We start from the raw sequence: 18,255 nt of genomic DNA, 5'->3' as shown, positions 1-18,255 counted from the left end.
CGCTATCTCGCAATTATTTTATAGTCACCAAAAAAACAATAATTAACTTCCAGATCATCAATAATTATCTTCTTATTCGTCAAGCAAATATCTCCGTTATCCGTAATTTAATATCTTTCATTATCTGAATATAATTCGTTATTTTCCATAGGGTATCAACCGTTATCCGAATGTTATCCGTCATCCGGACATTATCCTTTATCCGGATATTTTCCGTTATCCGTCATCTGGATATCATCCATTATCTGTCATCCGGATATTATCTGTCATCCGGATATTATTCCTTATCCGTACATTATCCTTGTCCGGATATTATCCGTTATCCGTCATCCCTATATTATTCGTCATCCGGATTATCCGTTATCCGGCTATTATCCATTACCCGTATTATCCGTTTTCTCAAAAGCGGATACCGGATAATTTCTTAGAATATCCGTTATCCGGATGTGTTGGCCATCCCCAAGTTGGATACTGAGGACTGCATCTTGTGCAAGTTCAAAAGTGGTTCGTATCCACTCATGGAGAGAAATCCAATTGGAGACTTTTGAAACACTTTGAAAAGTCTTGCACTGCACTTAACAAAAATAGGGAGAAATCACCCAAATCAATTCGTAAGCTCACTTCGCTGAAATCTTTGAAGCGCAGTAAAATCTCTCTCTCTCAAACACACACACACACACACACACAAACAAACACAAACACACACACACACACACACACACACACACACACAAAATCACCACTTGAAGAATCAGTACCAAAGCGCGAGCAACACAGGACGTGTTTGCCTCTACGAAAACTAAGGCGCAACTAAGGCTATCGCAACAACTAGAGAATGCTTCTCAGTTGTATTGATACAGAACGAACTCCTTAACAACTCTTCTTTTTATCATGGTATTTTCTTTTGTCGAGAAGCGTGTGTGTTTTCTCTAACAAAGTTTTCTGCATTAATGCTAAGGTATGGTTTGTACTAAAAGTATCATTATATGAAGTAACAAAAGAGTAACTGAGAATTTCAAAGAGCAAACTGTGAGCCATGTTCGTAAGTCTTGTTTCTATATTCATTTCCTCCTCTACTCTCACTCAGAATCCGTTGTTGCCAAAGTTACAATTTTAAGGGACTTAGAAAATTTTGCTCGCGGATTTATAAATTGGAGAAGTATACATGTTAGTAATCATAAAGCAAGTATGTACAGGGTGTCAAAAATTCCCTCTATTTCTGTACTCATTTCATCAGCATATTAATAATACTTAATAACAACTCGAGTTATTTCTGTCGACTTACAGGATGAACGCATTACTGACGCACTAACTTTTGCACACGTCTACTTCTAGATTGATAGACTACCAGAACGAGAGGTGTCCAAAGCAATTCCCAGGCGAGAGGCTTTTTTCTCCTATATGATTAGAGTCTGATGACTTCCTGGCTCCTTATCGAACTTTCACGAAACCTATTCTCCATATGTGGCATATTTTGGCTGTTACGTTTCGTTTATTGAGTCATACACTTGACACTGACCTCTCCACCAAAGTAAAGTAAGCAGTATGTGGCACAGCTTTTCACTAAACACGAAAAGGCGAGACAATGAATTGGTTGGTCAACGCACAAATTTTACTCTCCTCCCTCCGCGGGCGGGTTGTCACGTGTCAGTTACGTAGCAATCATGTATCGATCCACGTGAGAACCACTGTTGTCATATCGATCAGGATGGGAGGTTCAAATCTTAAATATCTTAACATCTGCCATTTTTACACGTATTTAAAAACGAAATGAAATGAAATCTTTAAGTTTTAAGTCTCACGTTTATGCAGATAAGCTAAAGAATACAATGATGATGAGGAGTGAATGAAATGGTGGAATGAAGAAAGTGGGAGGAAACGGGAGAACCTCGAGAAAACCCATGCACAAGGTGTTTGTACACTACAAAGCTCACATTGGAGCGAACTGGGATCGAAGTAAGGTCCCCATGCACCAGGGGTGAGCGCTCTACCACTGATTCATTGCAGTCCCTTACACATATTTAGTTTCAGTGTAAATGAACCTTCTGCCAATCCTGTACAGTAGTCAGTGGTTAATAAATAATCCAAAATACACAATGACACAACGCCATATATGCCGCTCCTTGTTCCAATGTGCATGCGCTTTACATAACTGAAGTTAACACTCCGACACAAAAATTTCATAGTGTCTGATGGGAATTGACACACGGGAAGGGAAGCTCTATTTGGGAGAACATACAGCTGCATGCGCCCCAAAACGAAAGTACTGTCTCATGTCACGACCTAAAAATTGGGGACCTAATATACAATATATTTATTTCAATGTTACCTAATTTTTTTGGTTTATATGTTAAATATCTAAGGTATTAGTTGATGTAAAAATATTCTGGACGCTATTTGAATGATTGATATTAGGAACCAATATTATCGTAAATATGTATATACCATTATCATAAATATTATCATTTATAAGCAATATTATTGCTTATATGCAATATAACAAAAGAGTAGACAAATGCAACAAACCATACCGTATACAGACCTTTATTTAAACATGTATGTTTTGGCTCGTTTAATTTATTTGATTTATTTTCTTCTTTATACTTATTTGATCAATTTTATAACTTATTCATTCTCTTTCTTCATCTTTCTCTTGAGGAGGAAAAGTGTAGTTAGTTTGCGTAGAGTTTTTTCTGCGATATGTTAAATAATTTTTGATACCATTTATTTAAAAGGTAAACTATAGATATTTCACCGATAGTCATGTACTTGTATTGTTCAGTAAACCTAGTAATGTAAGGATCAGTATTACAAACATGGAAGGTGTTGTAATCAATTTATACAGTTAGAAACTTCTCTTTCTCGGATCTACGGATCCTTGAGTTGTCACGTAACATTTCATAGTTGCCGAGAAACATGCAACCCATCCAGAATCACTGTTATTGACAATTTATTCACCTAGTTGTATGACATATTTCTCAAAGATACAACTGCTACGTTATCTACAAGTACGTAGTGAAGATTAAAGTTATTCGTAAAATATTAATATTATATGTATATGAAAGCAGAGTCTGTATCCTGGAAGCAACATACTTATTATGACCAGCTAATGAATCGCCATGGTTCCATAATGTACAAGGTTTCGTACAATGAAGTGTATTACATTGACGCTCTAAATCGAGATCTGCTGATGTTTTCCTAATCATTCTATAACACATACAATCTATGTTTATGATTTATTTGTATGTCATATGATGATATTGAAGGTACAAATATTTATTGAGAAGAAAATGTTTGTATCAAATCTCTATTTTAAATCAATAGCAATGTCAATCTTTGGATATTCCTTGTTTATCAATAAGTCCGGAATCGTATCGTGAACTTGTTACCTTCGCGAAGTTAACACTGAATTTCATATCCCTCGATCTCTATCATTCCTCCATCGTAGAGGGTGCCTAAATTAATTGAGAACGTTACACTCATCTGTGATTAAAATATCTTTGCCTAAACATGTAAAACACATTACTCTAAAATTTGCCAGAGTAAAGTAGAGCTTGTAGAACAACCTTCTTTAAAATACTTTAGCGAAGGAAGAGGGAAATGAAAAGCAAACGTTAATCAAGAATGCTCTAATTAAAAAAAAAAAAAAAAAAAAAAAAAAAAACACACACACACACACACTTCTAAGAATATTTTTTTCTTCCTACTGTTTGTCGTGTTAGTTCCTTCAACCAGATTTAGAGAGGTACAAATTGATCTGTGTAGCATGTTTTCTCATTTGATACTAAACTACGAATTTATTTCGGATAGTCTAACGAGTAAGATGGCTTAATGAACACTAACCTTCGCTCTATAGATCAAATTTTATTAATTCACTTTGCCAACATTACGGAGTTACACAAGGAACTTTCCGTTTTATGTACAAACTCTGTAAAAGAAAAGGCATATTAAGGAATTTTTGTGTTGGAAATGTGCGTATGAGGTTGTAATTAATAAATAAACAAAATTTTACGTCATGTTTATTTCTCAGAAAAATAAATATTATTTAAAATGTTACATGGTTTTCAATTCATCACGTGGGTAGTCTTCAGTCATAGCATGTGCAGTTACCAGACGAAGTAGTCACACCAGTCGTGGAATGGCAGTCAATGTCATTTTGTGGCACAGACACTTTGAATTGCACCAATACAACAAGGTACGTCACCACGGTGCTAAAAAGCTATATAAAAAACAAGAAAATATAATGTCATCAAATATATTTGAAGTTCTTGTAATAAGGTACAATTTAATTGTTATTTAATACACGAAAATATTGGAAAAGTATTAATAAAAGATTTTTTTTTATCAAACGCAAAACTTCTTCATTTTCAGTATACAGTAATTTACAATAAATGAACGATTTTCATATGCAATAAGGAGATTATTTTCAAAAGTGAAATTTCAATTTTCACTTTTTTCTAAACTGACCTTTACAGATTTCTGAATCTATGGGATGAACTTTGTCGGGTTACGCGATAGGTTTTACTTAAGCGAAAATATTCTAAATAGAAATCACAAGGTAAAGTGCGTTGTGTCCAGTGGCGTCGGAAGTATTTTTCAGTTGGGGCACAAACTGACTTTGAACTGCTGTCTTGAAAATAGACGCGGGGATGTAACATAGGTATGATCATGGTGGAAAGACTTAAAGGTGGATGCAATGCAGTGCTACATTCTTGTCGCTCTGGCGCATGACGTCATCTTGGTCGCAGACGTGGCCAGCGAGTCAGATGAACTTTTAACAAGCGCTTGCTCGCTGGTATCTTACACGCAAACTTCTCTTATATTTATAGTGATCTTCAACGAAGTAAAAATTTTAGTACAAACAATAATTATATAAACGTAATGTAATCAATGCTTAAGCTAAGTGAACTCAAAGGAAGATATTTACAATAGCAAAAGAAACAGCAATATCAGTTCATACTAAACAACTTTGAACAAGCCAATATTACTCACTACATTTTCTGCTTTTTCTTTCTTTATTTTTTTTTAAACATCTGAAGTAATACACTCGAGTATGCATAGGCCTGAATGATCTATAACACAGTGTGTCGTTAATGCATTTCATTATTATATATTTATGTATGCTCAAGTATATTTTCGTAACACATTGATCGGTTTTCATTTGACTATTATTATTATTTTGTTTGAAAGAGAATTCTTTACTGATGACCCCATATAAATTTTAAGAATATCTCAAGGGAGAATTCATGGTTTTCGTAAATATAAATGCACGTACGTATATTTTCGTTATGCTTGGGCAGTTTTTTTTTAGAGGTTGCTCTCACGTAATTTTCGTCAGAATCTCAGGGGAGGTTAAAAGCTTTATTGAGCAGGGACGCACGTATTTAATATTTTAAACATCGTTTTTATTTTTGATTTATAAAAACAAATCATCTTATTTGAAACCGCTGATCGCTTATTTATAGAATTTGTATTTAAACAAAAGGTTTGGTGAAACTGACAGTTCTCTGAATATTAGTGTCAAATTTACGCCATAACAAACTGTATTATTAAACGTTTGTACGAAATAAAACGTTACATATACAATTGTGCTCTAAAAATATATAGAAATAAATATGTATATACAAAGCACCTCAAACAAAGAAATTGCAACTTGACTATTTCAAGCAAGAAACAAAGTACTAGGCGTAGGTGAAGATGATGTAGGGGTGGTAGAGCTAGACTAGAAAACATATAAATATAAACCATAAAATTACATAATTTTCTTGATAAGTTTTCTCTTTTCTGTCCCGTGGACTAAAGAAGACAAAAGATAAATGCAAGTGAATGATTATGTGGAGTTTGGTGGAATGAGAATGCGGGTGTACCCCGAGAAACTCACGGACACGATGTTGTGCACCACAAACTCACTTGACCGAGAAGCGGACCAGTATCCCTTGCACCAGAGGTGAGCCTTCTGCCACTGAGCCAGCGTGCTTCCTTGATTGGTTGAGAATCTACCAAATTTTTAAATTTACTGCAGTCATTCTTAATTTTGTAATTCTGGAGGGGGCCCCTAAATATGTATATGTAATTATCCAAAGTTATGATTAAAATGAACAAAAATTTCAAAATCTGAGTGTAAAAATGTCCCGACAATGTCGCCCTGACATGGTAGGTGGATACTTTATTCTCTTGATCTATAGTACTCGCGCCCAGTCGTGAAGCTTAGGCTCTAAACCAATCATAGAAATATTTTGCTTGAGCTCCGATGCATCGGAAAACTTCGGTACAATTCGTGAAGCCGCTTCCCGAGCGCACACTTGGGGAAACGTCAAACAGCTGAAATACACCAATAATGTTGCCAAACTTTGAAGACATAGTAAATGAATATTTAAAAATTACCAATAATAACACCCCACAACACTAACCAGTGTAACAATTATTATAAAATGTAACAACGAATAGTAACAACGAAAATTTAACGCAATAAAAAAAATTAACAAAACGGAACTTGGCGCCATTCCGACAACACTGTACTCTTGGGAGATGTTTTCCGTTTAGCGCGAGGGACGACACTGACAAAATTTGATCGGTGTTGGTTGACGAATGGAACACACCCTCGCGTTCTATTGGATGGTGAAATCAGTAGATCTAGGTCAAGCTTCACGAGTCGGCGCGAATACAATAATACATTGTTATATACCTTTGTAACCGTTACTCGTTATTACGAACCTTCCATTCGTTAGTTAATTTGAAGTGCAACGTCCCGTTTTAGCACCGAGGCGACAGGGAATGCAGACCTCCAGAATGAAATGGGACCTGAACTACTTTAACGCGTTCAATGCTCTCCATTTGCGTAACTCGAGGGAGATAAGCCTCCCTTCTCGAGTTACATGCCTGCCTCTGTGGAGAAAATTTTGTCTCAATATCTTATGTAGAAGGAAATGATGATAGAAATGATCACCTCTGTCGGTTCCCCTCCCTCATGATTTCGAATCCGGGTCTTGCCTCAAAGTTCGTCTTTTTAAATCGTACTATTGGATTTTTGTACGCAGAATCAACACAAGCTACTGTAGCCCTATGTACTATTATTACATACTATTAATATTAAAAAGAAACTACATAATGAAATCGCTTTTTTATAATTTCATTTAACATTGCGTTTATTTATTACTTTTATGTAAAACTTATCATATTTTAGGTTTATTTTGTCCTGTCGCCTGCAAGCTAAAATTCATTTCTGGAGACATTCCCCCTGTTTTTGAGTAAATCTAAAGTATTTTATACTAGTTCCCTTAGTTTTTCTGTAATAATTACTACAGTCGTACACTGCACATTTAGGCATTCTCGATCTCATTTAAAAGAACAAAGTAAGAAAGAATTTCCACTTGTCACTTAAAGCCGCGCCTTTTCCCGTTGTCTCTTGCAAACCAGATGACGTCACAGCCACAACAGCGCTCCAGGCGACATGCGCATGCAACCACCTTGTAGTCTTTCCACTATGGGTAAGATAATACGAATATATGTTCTTAATGTAACAATAATTAGATTTGGCTGGACAATATTATTATTATTAATAATAATAATAATATAATAATAATATAGCTCTAAACAGTTTCTTGAGAGTAAAACTTTCATCTACGAGAAGTATATTGGTTTACATCTTTAAGATTAATTAATCCAGTGCCAGTTTTGTGCTGGATTTTGGTATGGTGCAGACATTTTCAAACACTTAAATCACAGTTAAAAACATGTAAAATAGTAAAAATTGTCAGGGGACGTATGAAACCATTCCGCGCGACAAGATCGTCGTGCATTTCGTGGAAAATTGAAATCCTTAGTCGGCTGAGTTTTATTTTCTAAAACAGGAATTTCAAACTTTTCCCCATGATCGGTTACACAAGATCCTTCAACAAGTTCTTTTGGCAAGTCCTGTGTAGAATTGTTGGGGGTATTCGTTACAATTTGCCTAACGCTTTGCTCAATTTGCTGTTGGAGGTGCTCGTGGAATCTTGTACTTCAAATGAGGCACATTGCATAGAATTCTGAGATGGATTTTGTTGTAAATTGCTGTACCAATGCTGACACTGCTTGTTGGTGATTTTTCTTCATGAACACCAGGAAGACTTGTATTTTTCGAAACTTTCTTTCTTGATGATGTTAACCATGTGCCAAAAAGGGTTGTTTTTCAGTCAGACATACCTGGAACAAACTAAGGAACACATCTGTAGCATATGCATTTCCCTGCATCCCTTCAAAAACAGCAGACGATTTAGTAACGCAAAGTTAACGATTTTATTTCAATGTCAGACAGGTTTCAGCACTCTCTCCTACAAGGCGTAAGTGAAGGTTGTGTGATTTAAATAGTAAAGGATGTCAGTTGATCGTTAGTTAGTAAACTGAGTGCTCCTTCCGAGAATGTAGTCAATGTTCACTTTGCTTTCTGTTGTGCTGGTGATGCAACGGTAAAAGAACCCAAACACAAATATCACGTGAATCAAAATTTCAACTCTGTGAATAATAATTGTGCGCTGAAAAGTTGTTGCGAACGTTTGCCAATTTGTAATTAGACCATCGACTTTGTTGATGAGTTAGAGTTTGATTTTTTATGAGCCCTTCAGTAAGTTTGGCTATATCGGCCCTTCACGTGTCTCAGGGATGACGTCCCTCGGCGAGCATAAAACCCGGGAAAGGAATAGAGGAAAGAAAGGAAGAAGTAATTAGAAGAGGAAGACACGGCCTTTAAAGAAGGCCATCCCAGGATTTGCCTGAGGGAACTGAGCAGGGGTAAAGGTGGATCTGGAAATGTGGGGGGACGCATGACGTCACGCCGTCCCCTGTGCCTACCTTTGCCATTGTAATTATTTAGAAAGTGGGAGAACGACATCCACCCGCGTTTCCCCTCACTTTTACCCCTGAAACTGAGGGAAACCGTGAAATAACCTCAGTTAAGGACTTTCCGAACGCGGTGCCGTAACTACCACTGCGCCACGGTTGTTCTTTATCGTCTTCGTGGGATTGATGAAATAATAATAATAATGCTTGCAATATTCTATAATCATAGATAATGTGGTTCAAAGGAAAGAAAGTTATTTAGAAAAATATCTATGTTCTCATTTTTAATCCAAGAAATTAAATATAAAGGAATTATTTCTTCCCTACTTTAAAATTTAGAAGAGCTGTCGCATCTGTCAAAAAAAAAAAAAAAAAAAAAAAGTTGTTGATTTAGTTTATCTTGGGTGATATGAAGAAAATAAATTGTTTGTTAGATATAGGACACTCTGTGTCTCAAAACATTATGCAGTATTTGCATAGAAAGGCAAATAAACATAGAAAAAGAAAATTCACAGAAGAGGAACACCAAAACAAAAAGTATTATTACACCAACGCGGTTACTGCACTAAATCTACTACGAACAAGTATACTATAATATATAATTTCTGTATGTTCCAATATTTTTTTAAAAAGATCTGTAGTATATATATTATGCATGGGCAATTTCTGATTCCCACCCTCTTGTTTCTTTTTATTCAAGAATGGTATAGAGTTTTAGTGAAAAAAATAGTACTCTCGAACTCTGATATGATTATTGCAATTATTCCGTTAGCGTTACACAATGATAATGAAAAATATTGATCTGATATTTTTACATACTACTTGTGCATAATTAGATCATAGATATAATAATTACTACAGTCCTTTGCACAAACGCTACAATAGACTGTTGCTACTTTCCTCAGAATGAATATAGGTTACACATTTTTCTGAAAATCACTACATCTAGATCTCTATTTTTATTTTACTCTTTCCTTGTCCCAAGTTTCACCTCATGCTTGCACTGTTAATTTAAAAATGTTTAATAATTGTTCAGGAAACGTCATTATCAATATTACGATGTTGATATAATATTAGTGTTGACAGTAAATGTTTTCGCAGAAAATCAAGACTTGGAACACACTTAACACCGCCCGCTACTTTTCACGAAATCAAGCTTTTTCGCTGTAAATTCTCTTCGGAAGTTAGGCAAATCCGCAGGAATTTATTTCGGAAGGGACCCAAATCTTTTCGAGGGTCAATATCCAACATGAGCATAGATTATATTAATTAAATATACAGGAAAGTCAGGATTTCGGGGACCCGGGACCCACTCCCTCATACGTTCACGTCAGAAGTGTCCTTGCTGACATTTGTGAACGTGTCCCCGCTTCGTCCCCTCTTCAAGCAAGAACATTTTAAATACTGACATTTGTTAGTGCTCACAAGGCATATATTTTTCCCCACTATAAAACTTACACTACTTTGCATATTGTTTGTAAGAATAATTTAAATTTATAGAAAATATATTTAAATGTCATATTACGCTACGGTTTTGAACTTTTTTTTTTTTTTTTTTGGAAACTTTAAAATGTCGCTCGAAGACTCGTTTCATATTGCAGACTTACGATTACTTAAACAACAATTCTTAAAGGATTTATACTGTTTTGAGAATGTCCACCAATGGAAACAAAGAGAATTTTCAAATCTTTCCCCTAAATCTTTCTGTCTAACATATGGTCAGGAAAAGTGCCCGGTCTAATGTCTCAAAGAGAAAAATGAGTGTGGAATAGAGATTTTTTTTCACATTACCATGAAAAACAAAATTTAGTTTTTACAGACTGAAAGTGGAGGGGCAAAACGAATATCTTGCTTTCCATGAAAATTTCAGTTGCCCTCTTGCCCCCCGGTTCCAACGCCCTTGGTTGTGTCTACTATAAAGAAATATATCAACCTCGTTCTTTTATTTCTACTATAACATTAAAGGAGCAGTTCGACTTAGAAATGCATTTTTTACAATTTATTTCCATTTGTAGAGTTGAAAATTCTAAAAGGAATGGTGTTTGTTTTATCGCGATACGTTCAGTCGTTAGCGAGTAACAGAGGAAGAAAGATTTTGTGATGACGTCATAGGTGGGCAAGGAGCGAGAGCAGACTTATATACTACACAGTGTCAAGCATTTCGTTTGTGAGAGGTGCGGTGGCACTTTCTAAGTGCGGGTTCCTTTTCCAGAACGGATTGCAAAGACTTACAAATATCATCTGCATGTAGAAATTGATATCTGATGGTGGGCTGTACAAACGTTTTTATAATATTATAAAACGTATCCTATAAAGCATGAGTTCAGCGTTTCAAAAAAAAAATTGAAACCAATATGTAAATAGATGGCGGACGAGATTGCTGCAACACCTAAGTGCCTTTTCTTTAATAATTCTTCCGATTCCCAAACATAAGTATGTTCATTTTCACGTTTTGTTGCAATTTTTAACACTGACCCTATAATTTTGTGCTTCAAGGTGTTACAGGAGCGTAGCATATGAGGCAAAAATGAAATAACATCTGTAAAGTTTGCCAGAATACGAAAAACACTTCACCGGTTAAATTTCTTTTTTTCTCATAACTGTCCGCGGAACAACTCTCATCACCCGTTTCATCATCATTGTCACATGAAACAGAGAAATTAAACGATGAATCAATGTCTTGAGGAACAGTCATAGTTACTGATTCCTTCTACAAGCCGGTATATTTCACTCTCTAATTCACATTGTGCAGCTTATTTCTAAAGCAGTATCTTCAGAATCATGAGTGACATCGTCTCTATTACCCTCTAATGGCTCGTCTTGACTACAACCATCAATTGCGTCTTGTACGATATTTGTACGTTGGTAACTGCACATAGATCGGTGCTTGTTCAATGGCTCGGATTTTAAACCTTTCAATAATATACTTGGAACAGCATTTTTTCTCAGTTTGCGTGTAAATAATTCTCCTGGCATTAGCCAGAAGTGGATCTAGACGGTAAAAATTCAGGGGGGGGGGAGTCAGAACCCAGACTATGATATGTATATCATGTTTACTAAAAACTTTCAAAAATATCTAAATAATAGCTTAAATCAATTTTGTCACTCAAAAACTGGGGGGGCCTAGGCCCCTGGCCCCAGCCTAGATCCACCACTGGCATTAACTTTTCTTTCAGTAAACTTGACTTCTCGAAGGCAGGCTTTTCAAGATGTTTGGAACACGAGTGATTTTATTTGGTACATTTTTTCCCCATTGATTTTCTTGGGCCATAATTTATATCGATCTGGTGATTTCTCACGACTTAGAAACGTAAGAAAAGATACTTTACGTCCTCAGCTTCAATTGCACAAGAATTACAACCGAAAACACAGCAGGTGTTAGGCATTTCTACTTCACTTCATAGACACAGCACGCGCTGTACTAATACGTGTTTTCTACTTCACACTAGTGTTTCTTTCAGAAAAAAAATCCGGGAGGGGGGAAGGGACACTTAGTATTCGGAGAGGCACATTATTTTTACACAGTACTATTATATTTATTACATTATAGACGTATTATTTCGGTCTCCTCATGGGGAATCTATCAGAGCTCCGGGAGATATTGCCATCCTAAAAACATGTCTGGAATAAACTGTTTCGCACAACAAACGTAATTACTGCTCTCTCTCTACTCTTTTTTATACTAATGCTATAGGAAAAACAACTAACAAAAACTTCCCTCAAGAATTCAATACAGAGCAAGACTGCTAACAACTCCAAAACAGAATCTAGTAAATCCAATGCACTATTAAAGGTTTATTAGCTGCGTACAAAGGAGTGGTTGCTGACTCACATTGAGTTTCTCGCGTATCCCACCCATGACGTCACCATTTACGATTCATCAAAAACAAATGTCTGTAGAAGCTGAACAAGACGGCCTATGAAGATATAAAAAATACGGGTCTCTTATTTTTTGTTTCTCTTTCTATTGCACCAAACTTGTTTTTAACTCGAACTGCTCCTTTAACAATTGTAGAACACTTCATCTCAAAGATTGAAAAAATTTAATTGCAAATTGTCTAAAATATTGAAGATGAAAATGTTTGGTTTTCAAATTAACCTTCTCAGGTATTCCGACTTTTGAACTATGACTACACGTGTTCGTCAGAATATACTTACCAAAGTGATAAATCTAATGTAAGACGCAGTAAGCTATCAGAGTAACAGAGCTGTATATATCAAAATAAACTTGTGTTTGGTGATCATGTGACATCTGCTTACTATACATTTATGTGTAGGGAAAGTAATATCACGTTTTATTTTCATGACAAACGATTGAAGCTTTTAATAAAATGTGGATCTGTAATAACAATTTGATTGATTTCACTTAGCACTTACGTCCTCCCTGCTGGTCTATCCCAGAAAAAAAGTCTAATGACTACCGTGACTTTGGTAAATATGGTCCGAGGTTCCATTTCCGGTGGGAGAGCAAAAAAAAAAATCACAATAATTCACTATCTCCTATAGCCCAAGGAGCAAAAGCGTGGGATCTAACACTAAACGAAATCATTCTGTTAGCCCGCCTTCTATACATTTTAATATAATAATTGGAATGGAAGGTAAATTACTATTTGTTTCAACTTGATTATATATGTTCATACGCTTACAACCATAAGATAATATCATTACACTGAAAGACCACACATTCATTATAACATTTATATTAATTTTGCCTCCTGCTGGGAGCTCCTACGGTTCGGATTCCAGATTAAACTGTAGGTACACATCTGATGTAACCCCGGCATTGAAAGGGATTCTAAACTCTAATCCAAATCCAAAAATGCAACATTTACTTTGTCAATGCATTTATTTAAAGTTAAGTCCTATCTGCTTATAATATTTACCAAGGTCAATGGTTATACATGAAATGTATTATAAAGAAAACTAACTTACTTTGAATTCCAATCGAGGAATTACCATCACGTCAGAAAGAAAAGTGTTTCTCGAGGTTACCTCTCTAAGACTTTCAGACATTGTTGAAATATATTCATAGTTAATATATCATATGAATGAATATTAGCTAATAAAAAGTACTTGTATGTTTGGGGACGCGGCACAAGTCCTAAAAGGCAGAAGTCCTAAACGGCACAAGTCCTAAAAATCATTTCGCGGCACAAGTCTTAAACGGCACTGGACCTAAAAATCTCTTGTGGCACTACCATCGGGTACGTGCCAAGAATACTGTCAATCTGTTATTTAAAGTTTTAGATATAGTGTTTCATATTACAGAACCTTAGTTCTCACAAGTAATTTGTATAAATACATATTCTATCGTTGTGAAATAATAAATAAATATATAAATGAAGCCTATTGTTATTTCCTGCTCTTTCCATGATATATTTCTATGATGACAAAATTTTAACTTCCTACCAAATGTGATTCCCAGATCTCTCATAACATCTGTTTTTCTCTATTTCCACACCATTGACCTCATATTAGTAACATAATATTGTGTTTTAGTTATGTACGTCATAAATTGTGCTTTACTTGTGGTATTTTGAAGTAAATTATTTTTACACATATATTTATTGTATCCGAGTATTTCTGTAGCAAATAGTTATCAAACTCGTAAGTAACTACTTCTTACTCGTTATCATTATTAATAATAATTTTAGCAGTACTAACATAACTGTTACCGTTGGAAAAAATACGTTCATAATAGTATTGTGGCAACTACATACTACTGAAATGCTTTATCGAATATTTAATCTGTAGTTTGTAGCACGGGTGGCCACAGAAGTTAATGGCTTATAGCCCATAGTGCGTCACTAAAATTTTAGAGGATCTTTGAAAAACAACTTAATTGAAATTAATGAGAAACTTACAACGCAGGGTACCAAGGTGTAACACGCCGATTGTGATAACATTGCACAGGCATAAAGAACATCGAAAAAGAAGCGGCACGTATTTATTTATATCGGCCAACAAGCACACTGAAAGGGTCAAATAGGGGCATAAAAATGGGGTCAAAATGAGATTATATGGAATATAGCGAGAACGAAAAGAGATATCGGAAAAGTTTAAATGTACGAAATACTACCCATAGTCGACGCAATTCAATGAGGTAGAACTCACCCATGAGAAGAGAGCAGAACATCCGAAAATGGACTAATCACGTGTACAACATTGTCACAATGTGTTACGGAAATGAGCGAAGAGGGGAATAAGGAGCAGGAAGAAAGAAGAAAACAGAAAATACATGTTTTTGCTTTGGGTGCATATGTTGCCCATGCGAAAGACACGCAGATTTATCTCAATGCCCGAAGATGGAATAACACGCAGGAAGGATGCAAATACCGTTCATATAGACAGCCAGCGAGACAGCACTGCGCAGTGGGTTGCATATATCGTGTAATGACAACAACGATGACATGGATGTTGGAAACGAAAATGTGTGGGGGCAGTAGTAGCACAAAAACAAAATTGTTACTATTACTGTTGTGTTGTACGCGTATCTTCGTAGTGATACTCATGTGTGGTACTGATATTAATGTTGCTGTTTATCTTAAACATGTGGACCACCTGCTATTACATTCTACTGTGCTATGAACTTTTGATCCATTACCCGATATATGCAATCGCAGTACTGTCTCACTGCGTAGTACTGTTTCGTTGGCTGCCTATGCGAACGGCGTTTGCATCCTTCCTGCGTGTTATCCCATCTTCGTGCATTGAGATAAATCTGCGTCCCCCCCCCCCCGCATATGGGTGATGTATGCACCCAAAGCAAAAACACGTATTTTCTGTTTTCGTTTGTTTTTTCTCCCTGCTCCTTATCACCCTTTTCGCTCATTTCCGTAACACATTGTGACAATGTTGTACACGTGATTGGTCCATTTCCGGATGTTCTGCTCTCTTCTCATGGGTGCATTCTACCTCATTGAATTGCGTCGACTATGGGTAGTATTTCGTACATGTAACTCATTCCGATATCTCTTCTCGTTCTCGCAATATTCCACATAATCTCATTTTCACTCCATTTTTATGCCCCTATTTGTCCCTTTCAATGCGCTTGTTGGCCGACATAAATAAATACGTGCCGCTTTTTTTTCGAGGTTCTTTATGTCTGTGCAATGTTATTACAATCGGCGTGTTACACCTGGGTACCGTGTCTTGTTAGTTATATTTAAAATAAATGTATTTAATACAAGAACATTACGTTTAATCAATGCCGCAACCATGCTTGGGAAAGGGATGTATTAAATTACGAACCATTGAAATAGTGTAGAAGCAATAGCTGAGGTTTTTTTTTTTTTTTTTTTTTTTAAGTTTCTGAATTTTGCGTTCTTATACAAATTCATGATTACGAAGGAGGGATTCAACTTTGTAAAAGTGCCAATGGCAAGAAGAAGTGAACCGAAGTGAATGAAATTGTGCACATATACTGTATACGTAAAATGAGGAAATACGTGTTTCGTATTTTTCTAGAAAAAACGATTGGGTGGGGCACGGACGCCTCCAAACATTTGATAACGAAATATCAAAAGTACTAATAACAGTACGTCAGAAGTGTGTTTTTATGCACATCGGAAGTCATGTAGGTGCATATAATGGTTGTAATAACGAGAGCGGGAACAAAACCCAAGCGATAAAAAATCCAAGAAAAATTCTGACAAGTCGGGCAAATCCTATGGACTGCTTTATTTACCAGTGCTCGCCCTATATGATTATTTTTTCCTTCAATTGTCACATTTTCTTTCTTTTAAAATACGGAAAACCAAATAAAACTTATTCCTAAAAATGAAATAATAAAAGGGTAGATTGGCTTTAATTACTTTCTCACCCACCCATATAAAAAGTTCTGGGTACTCCTATTTGTTATACATTTACTGCATTTGAAATACGTTCAGCATGTTATTGTTAAACCATTCATTTTAATTATGAAAACTAACTGTGATTTTATTTGATTATTTTTAAACGTTCATCTTCATGACGTAGCATATGTGAGTTTTATTTTGAGCGTTGTATAAATATTTATTTATTTGAATTCTGAAATACTGACCAAAATATTTTTTTTAGCGTGTTCTCTTCTCACGTGAGAGCAGATTTAGTCTCAGTAGTGACTCTGTTCGTCTAAATTCTCAGCGAATCAAAATCTTATACTTGCGTTTCCAATCAATCTTTATTCTTAATCTGTGCCCAATGTACTCTTTAACTATCACAATTCCTTTTTACATTTCCACTGCTACAACTCATATTCTATATGCCAATATCTTCTTATATCTCTGATCATAAGCTCAACTTCAAACATCCATGATAATTCTGTATCTTAGTTACATACGTTACTTCCCTAACTACGTACAAGGCATTCTCATATTTGTGAACACTTTCAGCCCAATCGTATTTCCAACAATTCTCATCCCTGTACCAAATTCAACCTTCATCAGAAACTAACCTTAAACAATATTCAAACAACATTCTGAATCCACATCCTATATCTTAACTCGCATTTCTTTAAATTACTGGATTTCTTCTTTCTTATACTCCATCTATCAAACAACATATAAAGTTGTGCTTGCATTTTCGTTTGCTGTTCCATCATTGCTGTCCCAGTCAATAAAGGTTTTTGCAAGGAAAAAATTTGGTAAAGCTGATTTTCTCCCAAGTGATAGACCACTATGGAACATTTTCCCAAAAGTCCCCGCTCCTTCCCCTGGAGCTTTCCCCCCACGCCCCCTCAAAGTTAAAAAATGGGCGTTTTAGAAAAAAGGTCATGTCTTCAAAACTAATGGACATATTGACATGCACCTTTTTTCTCGTAATCTGTGAAATGTGCTATACAATTTCGTATTCCTTAAAGTTTTTCATAAACACAATGGTTTCTTGGCAATTTTAACCTAAAGATTAAAAAATGTAAAAATCGCCCGCGTCATTTTGTTTTTCCTCTTATATTTCCTTAGTGAGTTGTGATATGGAAAAATGTTTCAAATAAATCTTAAAGAGCATAAAATTATCTTTCCAACGGTGTATATATTGTGGGGTTTTCTTATAATTAGCCATGTAGCGAGGTAAGTTTGAAGACGAGCGGGCTCAAATTTTTGCTTCAAATATCAGTCACTATGTTTCATTTCGAAAGAAAAAAAATTAATAACAAAGCTTTTTTTTTTAAATAATAAACCACTGCATTGTTAGAAAAGCATTTTTGTTTAGTCCTGCCTCCCCTGTGAAGCTTTAACCCTTACTATATTCCCATTACCACTCCAAATTTAAAAATAAGCGTTTCTGACAAAATGTATTATCTCCAAAACTATTCAACACACTGATAATTTTCACATTCTGTTTTATTCTTAAAAAGTGATCAAATTATTTTATTTTATTTTCTATTTTTTATAAATCTAATAATTTCTAGATAAACAAATAAACTATAAAAATTTGAAATATTTTGTTTGCTCTTCCTTT

The 18,255-nt window shown here is 35.4% G+C and overlaps 1 protein-coding gene across 1 annotated transcript in view; it reads right to left on the bottom strand.

The window, feature by feature from the left end:
• Window positions 1–4,066: 4,066 nt before the first annotated feature.
• LOC145669146 (gustatory and odorant receptor 63a-like) overlaps window positions 4,067–18,255 on the bottom strand; it is a 282,062-nt gene continuing 267,873 nt past the window's right edge. The window contains exon 4 of the mRNA XM_081737490.1: window positions 4,067–4,219. Within this exon, the coding sequence (XP_081593616.1) occupies window positions 4,088–4,219 (132 nt within the window). The 3' untranslated portion in view covers window positions 4,067–4,087. The remainder of the gene's footprint in view (window positions 4,220–18,255) is intronic.

The sequence above is a fragment of the Thermobia domestica genome, chromosome 13 (assembly GCF_964235325.1).
Source record: "Thermobia domestica chromosome 13, izTheDome1.hap1.1, whole genome shotgun sequence".
NCBI classification, from domain to species: domain Eukaryota; kingdom Metazoa; phylum Arthropoda; class Insecta; order Zygentoma; family Lepismatidae; genus Thermobia; species Thermobia domestica.
Note: the sequence above shows the minus strand (reverse complement) of the source record. Positions and strands in the feature narration are given on the sequence as shown.